Raw genomic sequence first — 14,739 nt, 5'->3', positions numbered from 1 at the left:
TACTTGACCATTTAAGTTCCTTATTTTTAAACCACTCCTTGGAAGCATTACAAATATGACACCAAACAATTTGTTATATGAATACTGGATTTTATTACAGATTTTCCATGCAAGCAGCAATTATGTTCTTTTCGACCAACACCACCATCTTCATTATAGTAGGAGCTGAAATACACTTCCAGCTTTTCAAGTTAAGTTTCATAATTTATGTGGCAGATGTGCAAGGCAAACTGCACAGAAAGAGATAAGCCAAGAAAAACATCCTGATGGCCACAAATGAATTACGACTTGAGGGAGGAAGGAACTATAAAGCTATTTCCTGTGCCTTACAACTGCTAATCACAGAAGACTACCAAGTAAACAAGATAACCTCAAATCCACCACACAAACACCCTTTCAAAAAGGACAGTGACATAAGAATCAAACTGAATCCTGCTAGAGTGCTTGGAAGCTTTATTATTTACAGAAACAACCATAACACGCTGAAGCCTGCTGTAGAAGTTACCAATTGCAGCTTGCTATGTTCTTAGTGCTTTATGTAATTGCTATGCTATTGCTGGAGTAACTTTTACAGATGTTGGGAACGTGAAGCAACCAATTACATGGTAGTCTTAAAGCACACTTTGCAAGGAACGAACATTTCCGCCCCTTCATTTAAGGCTGATTTCATCTCTCCTATTATGGATTCCCTGCAGGGATGCATCAACACTTCTGCATTTTCCTATGAAAGCACCCCTTTGTGGTTTACACCAACAGATACACAGCTGCTTTAAATACTGTAATTTGTCAACAACTACAGAGCGGCTGTATCTCTTGTTCCTCCAATAGGTGAAGATTCTGATGCGATAATACCAACTGTGGTCTTGTACCACCTCTACACACAGCATCTTTTCATCTACAGACCAGCTCTATTCCAGTATTTCTCCATTCTTCAGAGTTTCAGTTCCAAACACCCACCCCATCACACTCTCCAGTTTGCATCCCATCTTCAATGAGACATCTTCATTTCAAGTGCACATTTCTGCAGTTACATTTTAAAATGCTCGGTGTTTTCATTTTAAATACTACCCCATTCAAATGCCTTCTTTATTAAAAAGTGCAAATTACTCAAAACACTTCCATTAACCTTACAGTGGAAATAATATCACAGTGCTTTTTAAAGCGTTCTTCAGTATTAGTATTCGGCTCAAATCTTAGTTGAAATTAGAGTAAAATTACATCTACACCATTCCTGTGACGAATGAGATCCACCTTCAGCATGAAAACCAGTTTCACAAACAAGTGAGAAGAGCTGCCTTTTAGGCAACATTTGACACTCTGGTAGGAGAGTTCCTTGCTAACACAAACACTTTTTCATTCAGACAAGCAACACATCCTAAGCAAGTTTTATGAGCTTCCTGTCTCCTTGCACTCCTCTGAGCACACACCTGGCTTATCAGATTTAAGCCTGCTTCATAGGCTCTATTGCCATGGATTTCCAAAGTTCAGTACACTATACTTAAATAATAGCAACCATAGAGTTAAAATATATATATATATAAAAAAATGAAAGAACTTGAATAAGTTTGTGTAAGTGCAGACTTAAAGATATTTCCATATGCAATTCATAACTGAGTAGCTACAGTCATTTTCGCTCACTTACACATCTACTCTGCTTCCTACGCTTCAGATTTTTCTCCTGCAACACAAGCAATCTACAACAGTCATCAAAATACTTTAAAGTCAACTGCATTTCTTTACAGAATCCAGTCAGATCAGCCTTCCTCCTTCGAGACACAGCAAAAATCACAACCCATTTCCAGTCAGGTGCTCCATCTTCCATTTTTTCCATAGGAGTGATCCAACCAGCCAAGATGGCTTGTGAAAATGTTTCACAGAGCAGAACAAAGAGCAAGAGAAATGTTTATGATTGATTTCTGCAGTCAGTGCTCCTCATGTGAGAAAAAGAGCAACAAAAAAGTAAACCCCAATAAACATGGCTAGATTCAATTACAACGCAAAACTAAAAAGCCACTATTTTCCACAACAGAATAAAACAATCAGACTTCAACCTAATTTACACCTTTCAATCCATGGTGTTTTCTTGTACTTGCATTCATACAACTTCAAGAGAAACTTCCCTTGAAAACTGAGAGCTCCTTTCAGGTGTTTGTAACACACTGCATAAGACTCCTCCTGAGAACGATATCTAACACTACTGCCCTCTTTGTAAGCATGAAGCATTAAGATAACATTTCCAAGCTCACAGCTCAGTTGTTTTAGCGTGCACAGAAATCCTTGGCAGACACAGAGCCTCCAAAGTACAGCCAGTGAGCTTTAATGACTGTTGCATAAAGTGTTACTGTTGTGAGGGCAGCATCTCCAAGAGCAGCCAGGTCTTACCCAGAAATAAAAGGGGGCAGGAGTCCTCCAACAATGAGCAAGTTGTAATTGCATTCAAGAGTCAACTCAAACTATGCAACTTTAGCACATTTGTAACTCAGACTTCTTGACCCTAACAAGCTTCAGAGTGGTCTTCAGATGGAAAAGGAGGACAGGGAACAAAAGTTAAAACTATACCATTTGGTATTGCCATTTACACCAACTAACAAATAATTCAAGATTTTTTTAGTTCAAAGAATTAAGTCTGATTTGAATGCACCAATTGGCAGAATACTTGGTGTGGACAGAGCAATAGATGCTCAATAATACACACTTCAGTAGTGTCAAAACCCAGCCCTCCTCGATGGGACCATGCTTAATGATCCTTGCAGTTTCAGCTATCCCCTTCATTGCAGGCTGTGCACCATTAAAAGCTTGCTCTAATTCCAAGCATTACTCTAAACACAAGCTAGCTGTTCCACTAGGGAGCAATGATTAAAATTTAAACAATGACATTGAAGCTTTTATTACAGACTGATCATTCACTGCTACTATATAATCACTCTGGCACTGCAATACCACACGTACTCCTGGACTTCACAACATGAACCTTCATCTGCAAGCATTCTGAATGGGATAAACCCAACTCCTAGTAACTCCTCCAAACCAACAGTGAGCACCTGTTAAAAGCTTTTCTCAGAGCAGGCCCAGATTAGGCTTGTAACTCCCTTCTACCTTCAGCTACAGAGCTGACTGAGTACAGCTTTGCACTTCATCTGCAATGTAGCTAGCTATCAGGCATATTACCTATGAAAGCCTGAGAAATGCATCTCAGAACCTGCAGCAGGTGAAGCAACTAAACAAAACACCTGCAACAGCTGTTTTGGCATAGCCTTGTATCCTAGAAAATGTCTTAAGAGAGGGATAGAAGCTGCACTGCACTTTCTGCAGTGGGATAAGAGGAGGAGGTGGCAATAGTTTACACAAAGTTATCCAATTACACGGTCATTATTCACATGCCTTTCAGAGGAACTTGCTATGCAGGAGATATTCAGTAACAGAGAGACAACTGAAACCAACATCTTTGTTTTTCTAAGATGAATCACATTCTAATTTACTGATCTTATTTGTAAACAGTCTAGAATTAATTTCACAGTTGCTGATGTTCAGAAAAAAAACAAAACTCTCAATATCTCATTTCAGTCTTTTTTTTTTTTTTAATGAAAATGCAATAAAACTAAAAACTCAATGCTGATGTCACTACAGAAAAGTTGATCAGCTTCTCAAAATTGGGTCCTTACAGCCCACTGCTTACTCACTGCTTCATGCTGAAAGCAAGAATTTTGCCACGGAGCCCTGCAGTAACTGCTACACTCAACAGCTCTAATGCATTTGTAGTGTTTCTTATCCAATACTGAAATCCAATCCACAACAGACCGCCTTATTTATCAGACAATTTAAGGGTGATGTCATCCTTAAATAGAATCCAGACATATTCCATGCAGTCTCAGAACTTTTTTCTTGACTCCATTACACCGAACTATGAACAGAAATGTAATCAAAGCCACTGAAACACAAGTTTCAGTCTCTCCAATACCATCTCCCTTTTGCTAAGAAAGAAAGTTACAAACCAAAGCCTTTCCCTGCAGGTCACCTTACTAACACTTAAAAATAAGAAATTCAATATCTTAAAAATTAAGATAAACAAATTCACTACTTTTGTCTTCCTGACTAGTTGGTTGATTAAACTAAATCACTAATCATCTAAATACACAAAGTTCCCAGTATAACACATGCTTTAACACGTATCCAACCTACATATCACTCTTTGCTATCACATTTCCTGTACACATTGCCTCTCCAACACCCACACTTGGTGGGTGAACATAAAGCAATACAGCCCTCTTCCTATTCTTGCTCTGACCTCACTCCTTCAGCCCTGAGTTCCAGTTTCACAGGTATTTGGACTGGTTGACTCAGTTTGATAATATGGTCTGAAAAAGCTTCCCTCAGCACAGTGCTCATTCATTCAGCCCTTCTTGTGTTATTTGGTGCTCAGCATACAGCTTTGCTATCCATCCAGTTTTAAAATGGGACACTGGCAAGAGACTTACCCAAAAACTTCCGGAAGAAAAAGAGTCAAGGTTCACCACTATATGCATCTCTCTTGTAATGAGTTCAGAAGACTGAAACCATTCATATCACACGTACATCTCTTACCACAGACCCATAAAGAAGTATTTTTCTCTTCATCAGCTTGAGATTCTTGTAAGCCTGTTGGCACCTCCTGTTGTTTTTAGTGTAATAAGAAAGTTTTGCTGACATCTGGTTCAAGCAATCAGCAGCTGCCCCAGTATTCCTGATCCATTCAGTATTCAGCCACCCTCACACTAAAAAAGTGTTTTCTCATGTATAGGAATTGAATATGCATGTTAGTCCGTGCTCACTAGCTCTGATTCTGTCAGGTTTTACTCTCAGCTGCACCAGAGTTATTACTGCAAAGGAAAAGAAGAATGCACCAGGAAAGCAGGCATCAACGCTTCAAAAACACACTGGTAAAAAATAAATACATTTGCAAAAAGCTTAAATTTAAATGGTGTCCCTACATACGGCAGAACAATTCAGATTAGCTTTCAGTTTACTATACTGCAGCCACTTGTTAAAAATCTCATATTTTCCTGCTTCGGATTGCCTATGAATGTGAATGACCATAATCCTTCCCCACAGTAAGCCTATCAAGAATAAAAAACAGTCATCTCAATCCTAAATAGATTAAATTAGCTTAGCAGTTATTTTCTTTTGCCATTCAGTTTCCCATGAAGGCAGGTAACAACCCAGAAATCCCTATGTTATCGTATTAAGCATCTGGACAAATAACCTATAAGGAAACAGTGATTAATAATTAACAGCTAATTGCCCTTCTACAGCTATTCACAGCAGAATATCCAAAATGAAATGGGCACAAGCAATAAGAAAACACCATTCGGAGTAAGTGAAGTATTAAGATATATATAGATAGATATAGATGAAGATATACAGATAGATATCAGAATTACAATATTAACATTCATTGTATTTCTCAAATTGCTATCTCCCATTACATAAAAAGGGCAGCTTGGCAAACTGAGATCCCACAGGTTCACCAACAGGCATTTTTAGATAAACCAAGAGGTTTTTTTTTGGAATGAGTCTGGCAGATTACATACAATTTAACTTTCAAAATGTCGAGCCATGTTTATTTGGGGGTATAATGCTGCTTCCTCTCCTTTCATAGGTATCATTTGTTAAACTGGTTCCTCCAGGAGATCAAGTAACTCCTATGTCCTAAAAAGGTAACGTGAGCTGTTTCACGTGCCTTGGAGCCCCAGTTTTCTGTTCCTGTCCACATACGAGTGATAATTTCAAATTAAACAAAGCACTTAGAACAAACCAGTGTCACTGTGGTTCCATTGCAGAGCAATTCATTCAACTCACTAATAATAAGATTACCAGAAATTTATGATCTCATGTAGGCAGTTGCAAAAGTAGATTACAGTTGGTAGTTAACAAAAAACCTGACACTGGCAGTTTAAAGGCTAAGGGAATCTACTTTCTAATTGGTAATCTATTAGCGCTAAGTTTTCAAGCTGTCCCAAGGAACACAAACATCTATTTGGCAAAAAGAGACTGCTGTGATAACTCACTTATACAGTAAATAGTTTTGAAGGGAGGGCTTCTTTCCATCTCTCTTAAAATGAAGGAATAGATACACTAAGTAATCACCAAAGGAGGAACAATTAAAAGTGACAGTAATCACCAAGATACCAGCTCTATTCACAGATATATATGTTAACAAGAATTTATTTTCCAGAAGTAGGCATCTATCTAGAGCAACTCCTATGAAATCAAATGTCATCAAAAGTCTTTTCACATTCAAAATGGATCTAAAGAAATCTTCAAGTGAATAGTGCCATTGAGTGCTAAGTCCCTCCCAAGAATCACAAAGGGATGCAGTTCTACACTAAACAAAGTTTTGTCTTTAGGGAATACTGAATAGGCTGTATGTATAGAGACTGCTTCTATACCACGTGAGGGATTGGTGATCAACCAACAAGAAAAACAGTTATTGTTACAAGTCAGGACCAAGCAAGCAAAAACCGTGCTCCTTAATTCCCACCGGGTCTCATTATTATTACAATAGATTCAGAAAATGTAGGTCCATCTCATTACACAGGCTGAATACAACTAATATTTCTAATTGTATCCCAAATGTACCAGGTAATATCTATTAGGTGTGCAGGTGGTATTTAAACATTTAGGATAGGATATTATCTGGAGGAAGGGAGGGAAGAGTATCCAACATCAGTGTGGTAGTTATCCTAAAACACACAAATACACACTAAAGATGCTGCTTTTGTTACACTTGTCTGATTTTAAAAGACAAACCAAACATATTTAAAATAGACTGCATCTTTTGGAAAACAAAGAATACCTCTCTTACCACTCTGTAATAACATGCCACCAGTACTTCTAATATAATTAGCTACACTTTTAACTTGAAAAGAAAGCATCTTTCTCACACAGAGATCTGCATAGCTGTCACATCCCAAGAGCACTTCCAGCTGGAATCATTCAAACTAGGACCACACAAGACAGCTGTCTATTTCAATTTACATCCTCTCTTACTAATTTGGGACCTGAAAGCAAAACCCAGCCTGGTAATTCACATCCCCCTGCACAACAGTGACACAAATACAGGAAGGTTAGGTCAGGAGACTGAAGTAGTGATATCCAAGAAAGAGCAGCAACCTTAATAAGTCTCAACCAAGAACTTCAATTTCTCATCTTTTAGAGAAGCTTTGCAAGCAACAAACCACGAACAGAGCAGTTTCCAAAATGAGTTAAGTGCATTATTAAAAAGAAGTCCCACCCTATCTTTCTGTCCTTTCCCCTATCAACACAAGGGCTTACAGTGCCATAAGCAGCTGCTTTTGCAGCACTCTGCCAACTTGAATGTTAACCACAAAAGGCAGTGGTTGGTTTCTGTTTGTTTTTAAGCCATATCAGCAAGCTAGCACACGCAAATACTGAACTAACTAAGGCAACATGAAGGAATGCACAGACTACAAATGGCCAGGTATAAGAGTGGGGTGTTGTCCTTCAGTAGAAGTTATCACCAAGAGCTCCTCAAACTGCCTGTGAAGTTGCTCCCTAACAGCACAGGTCAAGTACTTAAACTTGTACTCTTCCCCACCCTTCGTCCCCAGTCACTCTTACCAAAATTCACCCCTTTATGCCAGCGTGAACATTTGTGCAACCATGGAATTAACTATACCAGGGAACAGAGCCAGCGGGGAATTAAATTGGCAAAAACAACTGGTTAGCCTGAGAGATACTCTCTGATCAAGCAGAAAGTACGCTAGTGCCAGCAGCCTGTGGCAGACAGAAGGCTGTGAAACCTCAGCCCACATTTACTCTGACAGTGAAACTACAACCTAAGATTTCCGTGGCTTCGACTGTTTCCATAATTTGCTGCAGTGCTGATAGTGTGAGATTTCAGAGCAATGACAGGAGGAGACTCAACCACATTTCCACACTTTTAGGCTCTAAACTACCAACCTACAAAGTGATGCTTCACTCATGCTTCAACATCTCATCCGCATTTTCAATATGCTTTGAAAGTAATCACACCCTGATTAAGAAATATACAAATAATCAAAATACTAGCACAGAACTGAGCTGAGCACGTTGATCCATTTGACTTGGTGGCAGAGACGTAGGTCAGATAAGCTTTGACTAGTTTCATTTACTTATCAAGAAAGCATAGGCCTAGTTTTAGTTCTGGCAAGGCAATGCAAAACTATCTTTTAAAACTACTTCAAGTAGATACAAGTTCTTGAACACACATACACACACACCATTTCAATTCCCTGAAAATACATAAGGCCATCACCTTCGCTAGTATAGAACACAATGTTGTTACCTTCGTTGGGGCACAGAAGGGTAACAATCCATTTGAATGAGCACTAACAAAAGCATCACTTTAAGGAGTACGTTGATGAAATGTGCACTTGGTTGTAATTACCTTACACTAACTCTTAACATAAACTACAGCTTGTAGTATTTGCTTACTTTTGATTACCCCACTAGCTGAATATTCAAACAGGAGAATGACATATCTATGTACATGAGATAACAGAGCATGATACTCTCAGAGATGCTTATCACCAATACTAAATTACACGCCCCAAAGACTACAACTATTTTTATTGCTGAATTAAAAAAGAAAAATCACAGTAATGCTTTTTCTTAGTTTCTAAAGGAAGGAGGAAAGCCCTAGGAACCAAGTGCTATGACAACAGCTTGGCAGGCATGGCCACACTGCTGCAGAGCCAGATAATGTGAAAATACAGTTTTCCTCTGCATTCTCAAGACTACTCTCACACACATCTTCTGCTAACTGGGCAGAGGACAAGTCCTTGCAGGACTGGAGATAATAATCATCACCTTGCTTGTAATAATGACACTAAATGCTGTTCTTAAAGCAGTTATCAGCAGGACATCTCTTAAGCAGCAATAGGAGGACAACTCATGCAGCGAGGGTTAACTGTCCCTTACATAAAACAATGAAAATGTTCATTGCTCTGAAGATCTTGCTTATGCAAACCAAAATAAATCTTAAATATAGAGAAAATTAAATGATCCTGGAACCAGAGCAAGGGAGTTTACAGGAAGGTCAGATACCAATGGACTAGCGTTAGACAGTTATTTACCCTTTCACTGGATATATCAGATGACAGATCATTTACCATCATAATAATACTAAATAATACTAAACTAGCAAGGAACCACTTCTTTACAGAAAAGCTCAACAGTCTAGATGGATGAATCCACATACCCCAAGAAAATGACCAGTAAACAAGAACAATTACAGGCACACTGAAAAATAAAGTAGTTGGTGAGAAGATTTAAATCCTCCTCAGCTTAGTAACAAGTAGGATCCTACTTATATTTCAGTCAAACTTGAGCATACTATAGGCAATAAGCAACTGACAGTTAACTGTAAGACTGTAATTATAGTGTAAGTTACTGATATGTATTTACCATATCAGTAAGTATAATGCAGACATTACATGAGCTAGCAGACAACAAATAAAGACTGAGAGTCAGCAAAACTAGAGCTGTAACCATTACCAACCCATTGCAAGTTAGTTTCACACTACTATACTTGCAGTTTTCCTTATTTGTGAAGCAGGATTAATCCAAAAGCCTCTACTCCTCAGCTGAAGCACAACGTCTTATTTGCATGCACTGCTTTAGGCTACAAGAGCTAGAAACTGCAATGAATATCGAAGCAATCATTCACCCTATTTTACCAAGATTTTACCATTCTCTTTACAGCTTGTACAATTAGAAGCACTAAGGAAAACATGCTGTTCATTAACTCGAAGTTCTCCCCTAGCCAGCTGTACTGGAGCTGATGACAGCAGCTCCTCCAGCTCTTCCTTTTCCACTTACAACCATTCAAGGAGGAAGGGTTTCTAAAGTAAAATCAGAACAAATTATAGAGGATCCTAATGCATAACTCCACAAACAAATTCTCAGGGGTTTAATCGCTTTGAGCATTTAGCATTTGTGCAAACATTACTATCAGTTCTAAAAGTTCCGAGCAAGACTGTTTGCTCTCCGCTTAAAACTATGATTATACTTGGGCAATTGGTCAAGCTTGCAAAATGTATGAAAGTATGGCTTTGTAACACTTCCACTCCACAACGTGAGGGAGTGCCAATACATTCCTGCACAGTCATAACAAGGCGTGGCTAAGAGAAGTAGCAGCAAAGCAGTTAGGACTTGGTTATGGGGACAAACAACTGAACTAGAAGAGGGAGATGCAAAGGAAAATAATAATAATAATAAGGAGGATGGCAGCTGTCACATTCATAATGCTGACAAGAAATTCACAGGCTCTTCTCTTCCATATACATCCAAGTTGCTCAGAAACAGTGACAATATTCTCATCCACCTCAAATTCAAGTGAGCATTTGGATTACACAGTCCTATCCTCTTAATCCTGTTACTATTTAGATGGTTTCTCACCCTTCCATGCGTGGAAGGTGCTTAAAATGAGCTCTCACATTCTAAGATCACATGTTTAACAGATCACAAAAGCTAAGAAAGGTAATAGTTTGCAACAAAGTTGTTACAAAATCGTCACATTTTAACACAAACAATCTAAACTCACTGTGACCTACATGTCTGCGATAGAAACCAGCTGGCAAAAACATTAAGTTACAATCACACCTCGTACTTAGAGAGGAATTACTTTTATAAGACAACCAACTATCTTAGCTAACTGTAAATGCTTTAATACTGTCGTCTGCCTTAAGTAAAAGAATTTTGTGCTACGTTAGCAGAGTACAGTGACCTTTCAGGAAAATAAGAATCAGGAAATCCTGCTGTAGGAAAAGGGAATTTAAAAAGCTAAAGAAAGATACGATGGCCAGTTTTTCACCTGGCTACAAGACCAAGCTAATCTTCCTGCTCCAGCCTACTTAATAATCACTTTGAAAAGCTTTCTGAATATTCCTTGTTTTCTATTGAACTCTATGGAGTTTTTTTCTCATTAAAACTCCCCTAGAAATTTTACAAGGAATGCAAAGTACAAAACATACTTGTCTAACAAGATTAAAAAAAGGAAGTTGCCAAGTTGCGTAATACTCTAGATTTCAATATCCAGAACTCCAGAAGTAGAATTGCAACTCCTTTTGCCCATGCAGCTGTTTACAGACAGTATAGAGACACTTGGTTGAGCCTTTCCTGGTTTGATTTTCAAAATACTGATGCATTTACACCAATGGAAATTGGACAACTCAAGTGTAATTTGCTTGCAGATCCTAAGCCTCATGCAGCTTACAAGCAGTTCCTATGTAATGTTTACATCCAAGCTGCATCACAACCACAGTTATTCAAAGCAGGAATTGAGTAAAGTGAACTCGCTGCTAGAAGAGCTGCAGAACATCCAGGATTGCCGTTATCAGTCATTCAGAGACTAAGCTGCAAAACCCATCATGCAACAGAGCCCTGGCACAGCAGGTGACCAGCATACTTCTCAGCTGCAGAATGTTCTTAGAGCTCACACTCCTACCAGCTATGTGAAGTATGTGAGCTTCTGCACTCTGTCATATTAAAATGTTGGTATGCAGCCCACGAGGTCAGAAAAATCGGCTGCCTTTCGCATATAATGCTTGGCCTGCGATGGCTGCATATTTCTTCTGCAAACGTAACCTAAGTCTATGACAACACGGAATTCAACACAAAGCCTATCACATTACTTCAGCAGTGACTCAGAAATGCCAGCTCACTCACTAATTTTACATCAAGCACCACCCTGGACTTTTACCGAGCCACCAGAAACGTGTCATCTGAACCAAGTTTACAGCTGCAGAGGGAACAAGCTGATCGTGGAGGGCTGCATTTGTACAGATTACTTTCCAATTTAGCTTTGACCTACTCAGAAAAAAGAACTCATACAAGCAAACATTTCAAGAAAAGAGAAAGGCAGCCTCTTAAAGTTAACTTATTCACATAATAATGTGATACTAAAGGTGTGGAGTTAAATTAGAAACTAAGAACAGCAACGTTAGCCAATGTGAACAAAACAAAGCATTTTGTCACATCACAGGCCAATTTCATAGCTTATGTACCATTTTAGGCTGTCAGAATTAATAGCAGGTTAACTACGTATCATGGTTTACTGAACTTCTAAACCCTGAAAAACATTTAATACAGATCCTTTACCACAACATCTCCTTGATCCAGGAGAGCACTCAGCCACCTAGGGCCCAAATAAAGCTAAAAGACAGATAAGTAAATTGAAACACTAAGACGATAAGCATCAGCTGAATGCAGAACCAAATATGTAAAGGTAATAGGAACCACAAAGAGATTAAAGTTTGAAGCAGCAACATTTTAGTCTTTTTGTATGTTTTCAAGAACCCAACGAATCATACTGTTTTTAAAGAAAGAGATATTCTAGTTCAAGTCCAGTCCAGTCCTGATGCAGGATCAGCAGTTATTTATGAATCACAGAATGACCCAGGTTGGAAGGGACCTCAAGGATCATGCAGCTCCAAACCCCTGCCTGGCAGGGCCACCAAACTTCTATGTTTACTAGATCAGGTTGCTCAGGGCCCCATCCAACCTGGCCTTGAACACCTCCAGGGACAGCGCATCCACAACATCCCTGGGCAGCCTGTTCCAGGACCTCACCACACTCCTAGTAAAGAAAGGCAGATAACATCCCTTAATCTCCTCTGTAGAGAATTTTGTAAGTTGTGGCCTTAAGACCAAAGACATTATGGCAAATCTGAACCACGCACAATGAGACTATTGATTCTGATGTCTCTAAATACTGCTCACTCTTCAGGCACTGCACTTTATCCCCACGTTTTCTAAATACACAGTTTTCTTTATTTGGACAGTGTTACTCCCTGAAATGGAGGTTTACTCAACAAACATTTTGATAATCTGAAATATTCATTTCTTGCACTTAGTTTGGAAATCCAGTGCGTTTTCCAGCAAAGACTGTGACGCTGAGGTATGTGTGCAAAACTCAATGCTCCCTGAAGTTTTTCAGTCCTAGAACTTAAGATGGGTACCTATGGGTTATTCCATATAACAGAAGACAGTTAAGAACTGTTTAGATGGTTTTTGAAGCCCCAAAATGTACCCTGATTTGGAAAGATATGTTGTTTGACCTGTAAGCCCAGACACAGATATTAGAGCACACAGGCTCATCCAGTGTGTAATCATCTCCAGAACTTCAGCAAACTACTCCTATAAGAAGTTAATACTTCATGGAAAAGCACTCCTAGTTTCCCCTTAAAGACATATTATTTAAGGAGGCAAAATGTGATCTTCATTATGCTCTACCACATCGCTTTTTCCTTCCCCGTGGAACAGAAGAGTGACTGCAAAACACAGCGATAACGTCACAGCAACATCATGAGCGCAATAACCACAAGGAAGTAAACCTGCAAATATCTGAATTACTAAAAAAAAATGTAAGGGTGGGGATAGTGCATTTCACTCCTCCAGGAGTCACACCTCCTAAAGGCCCAGGGGTGGTGGTGAGTCAATGGTAACTGCAGCAGGGCTCGGGCCTCAGCAAGGAGGAAAAGGACTGAGTGAACGTGGCAGCTTTGGAAGCACTCCGGTGGTTCCCAGCCATACAGGTGGTTTCTCACACCCCTTCCTCCTCCTGCAGTGACATGTCTGATCCCTCCCCACGTCCAGGGCAGCACACCGACATGGAGGGCTCACAGATCGAAAGAAGCACACACAGCCCCGAGACCTCAGCAGATAAGGGGGGCACCCAAAGGGGAAACACAGCTCGCCGGGAGCGTGAAAGGCCCTGAGGAGCCCAGCAGGGCCGGGAAGGCAGCCTGCCATCATGGGAAGGCCACACGCTGCCTAGAAGCTGCCGCTGCCCAGCAGTGGGGCCAGAAAGCGGCAGGAGGCAGGCAGGCGGCACCTGGCCCGCACCGGGAGCGGGGAAAAAGAGCAGCGAGGGCAGGGGTCGGCCGGGCACGGAATGGGCGAGAGGCAGCCACCTCAGCAGGGGGAGGGGCAGCGGCCATGTTGCGAGGGGAGGCGGGTTGGGGGGGGTGGGGGGTGAGCAGGCTCGGCTGAGGGGACGCGACCGAGCCACACCGGCCCCCCGCCCCATCCGCCCAGCCCCCGCCGTACTCACGCCTTGTCCACCAGCTCCCGCACTTTCCACATGTTAAGCATGGCGCCGATCGTCCGGAGACCTCCTCGGTCTCACCGCCCTCTGCCGTCGGCCCCAGGAGGCTCCGCACGCCGCGCTCCGGGCAGCCGCCGCCGCGCCGCCGAGCCAGGCCCGCTCCGGGCAGCCGCCGCCTCCGCCAACCGAGGGACGCGGCGCCGCTCCCGGAAATGGAGGGTCCCGGAGCGCAATGCCTGCTGGGAGATGTAGTCTGCCCGCCCGCGGGGCAGGATCGGGAGGCCGAGCGGCTTCGCGGAGCATGCTGGGAGCCGCGCGCCGTCTGGGCGCGGAGCGACGTCCCTGCGCGCAAGGGCTGCCGGGAGTCGTAGTGAGCCGCTCTTCCCATGGGAGCGTGGCGGCGTCGCTTCACCTCGCGTTACCTCACGCCTTCCCTCAGCCAGTCCCCGGGACTGCAGGAAACACAGCAACACAGTGCGGTGGAACCGAGTTTTTGTTCCCCTTTTGACTTGGGGAGCAGCCGCAGCCCTGCCCAGCCCTCACACCGCCACAGCTCCACACCTGTGGGTAGCGCTCGCTTTACTGCCAAGTGAAGCACGAGCGTAGGAAAGGCCTGTACGAATTGCTGTTAAATCTCCTAACGCGGGCATAAA

At 41.4% G+C, this 14,739-nt stretch overlaps 1 protein-coding gene across 1 annotated transcript in view; it reads right to left on the bottom strand.

Annotated features, from left to right (window-relative positions):
* The window catches only part of CLINT1 (clathrin interactor 1), a 41,243-nt gene extending 26,977 nt beyond the window's left edge, over positions 1–14,266 (bottom strand). Inside the window, exon 1 of the mRNA XM_072348541.1 lies at positions 14,093–14,266. Within this exon, the coding sequence (XP_072204642.1) occupies positions 14,093–14,133 (41 nt within the window). The 5' untranslated portion in view covers positions 14,134–14,266. The remainder of the gene's footprint in view (positions 1–14,092) is intronic.
* Positions 14,267–14,739: the final 473 nt, after the last annotated feature.

This window comes from Excalfactoria chinensis, chromosome 13 (assembly GCF_039878825.1).
Source record: "Excalfactoria chinensis isolate bCotChi1 chromosome 13, bCotChi1.hap2, whole genome shotgun sequence".
Classification (NCBI taxonomy): Eukaryota; Metazoa; Chordata; class Aves; order Galliformes; family Phasianidae; genus Excalfactoria; species Excalfactoria chinensis.
The sequence above is the reverse complement of the archived record's forward strand: the minus strand, read 5'-3'. Positions and strand labels throughout refer to the sequence as shown.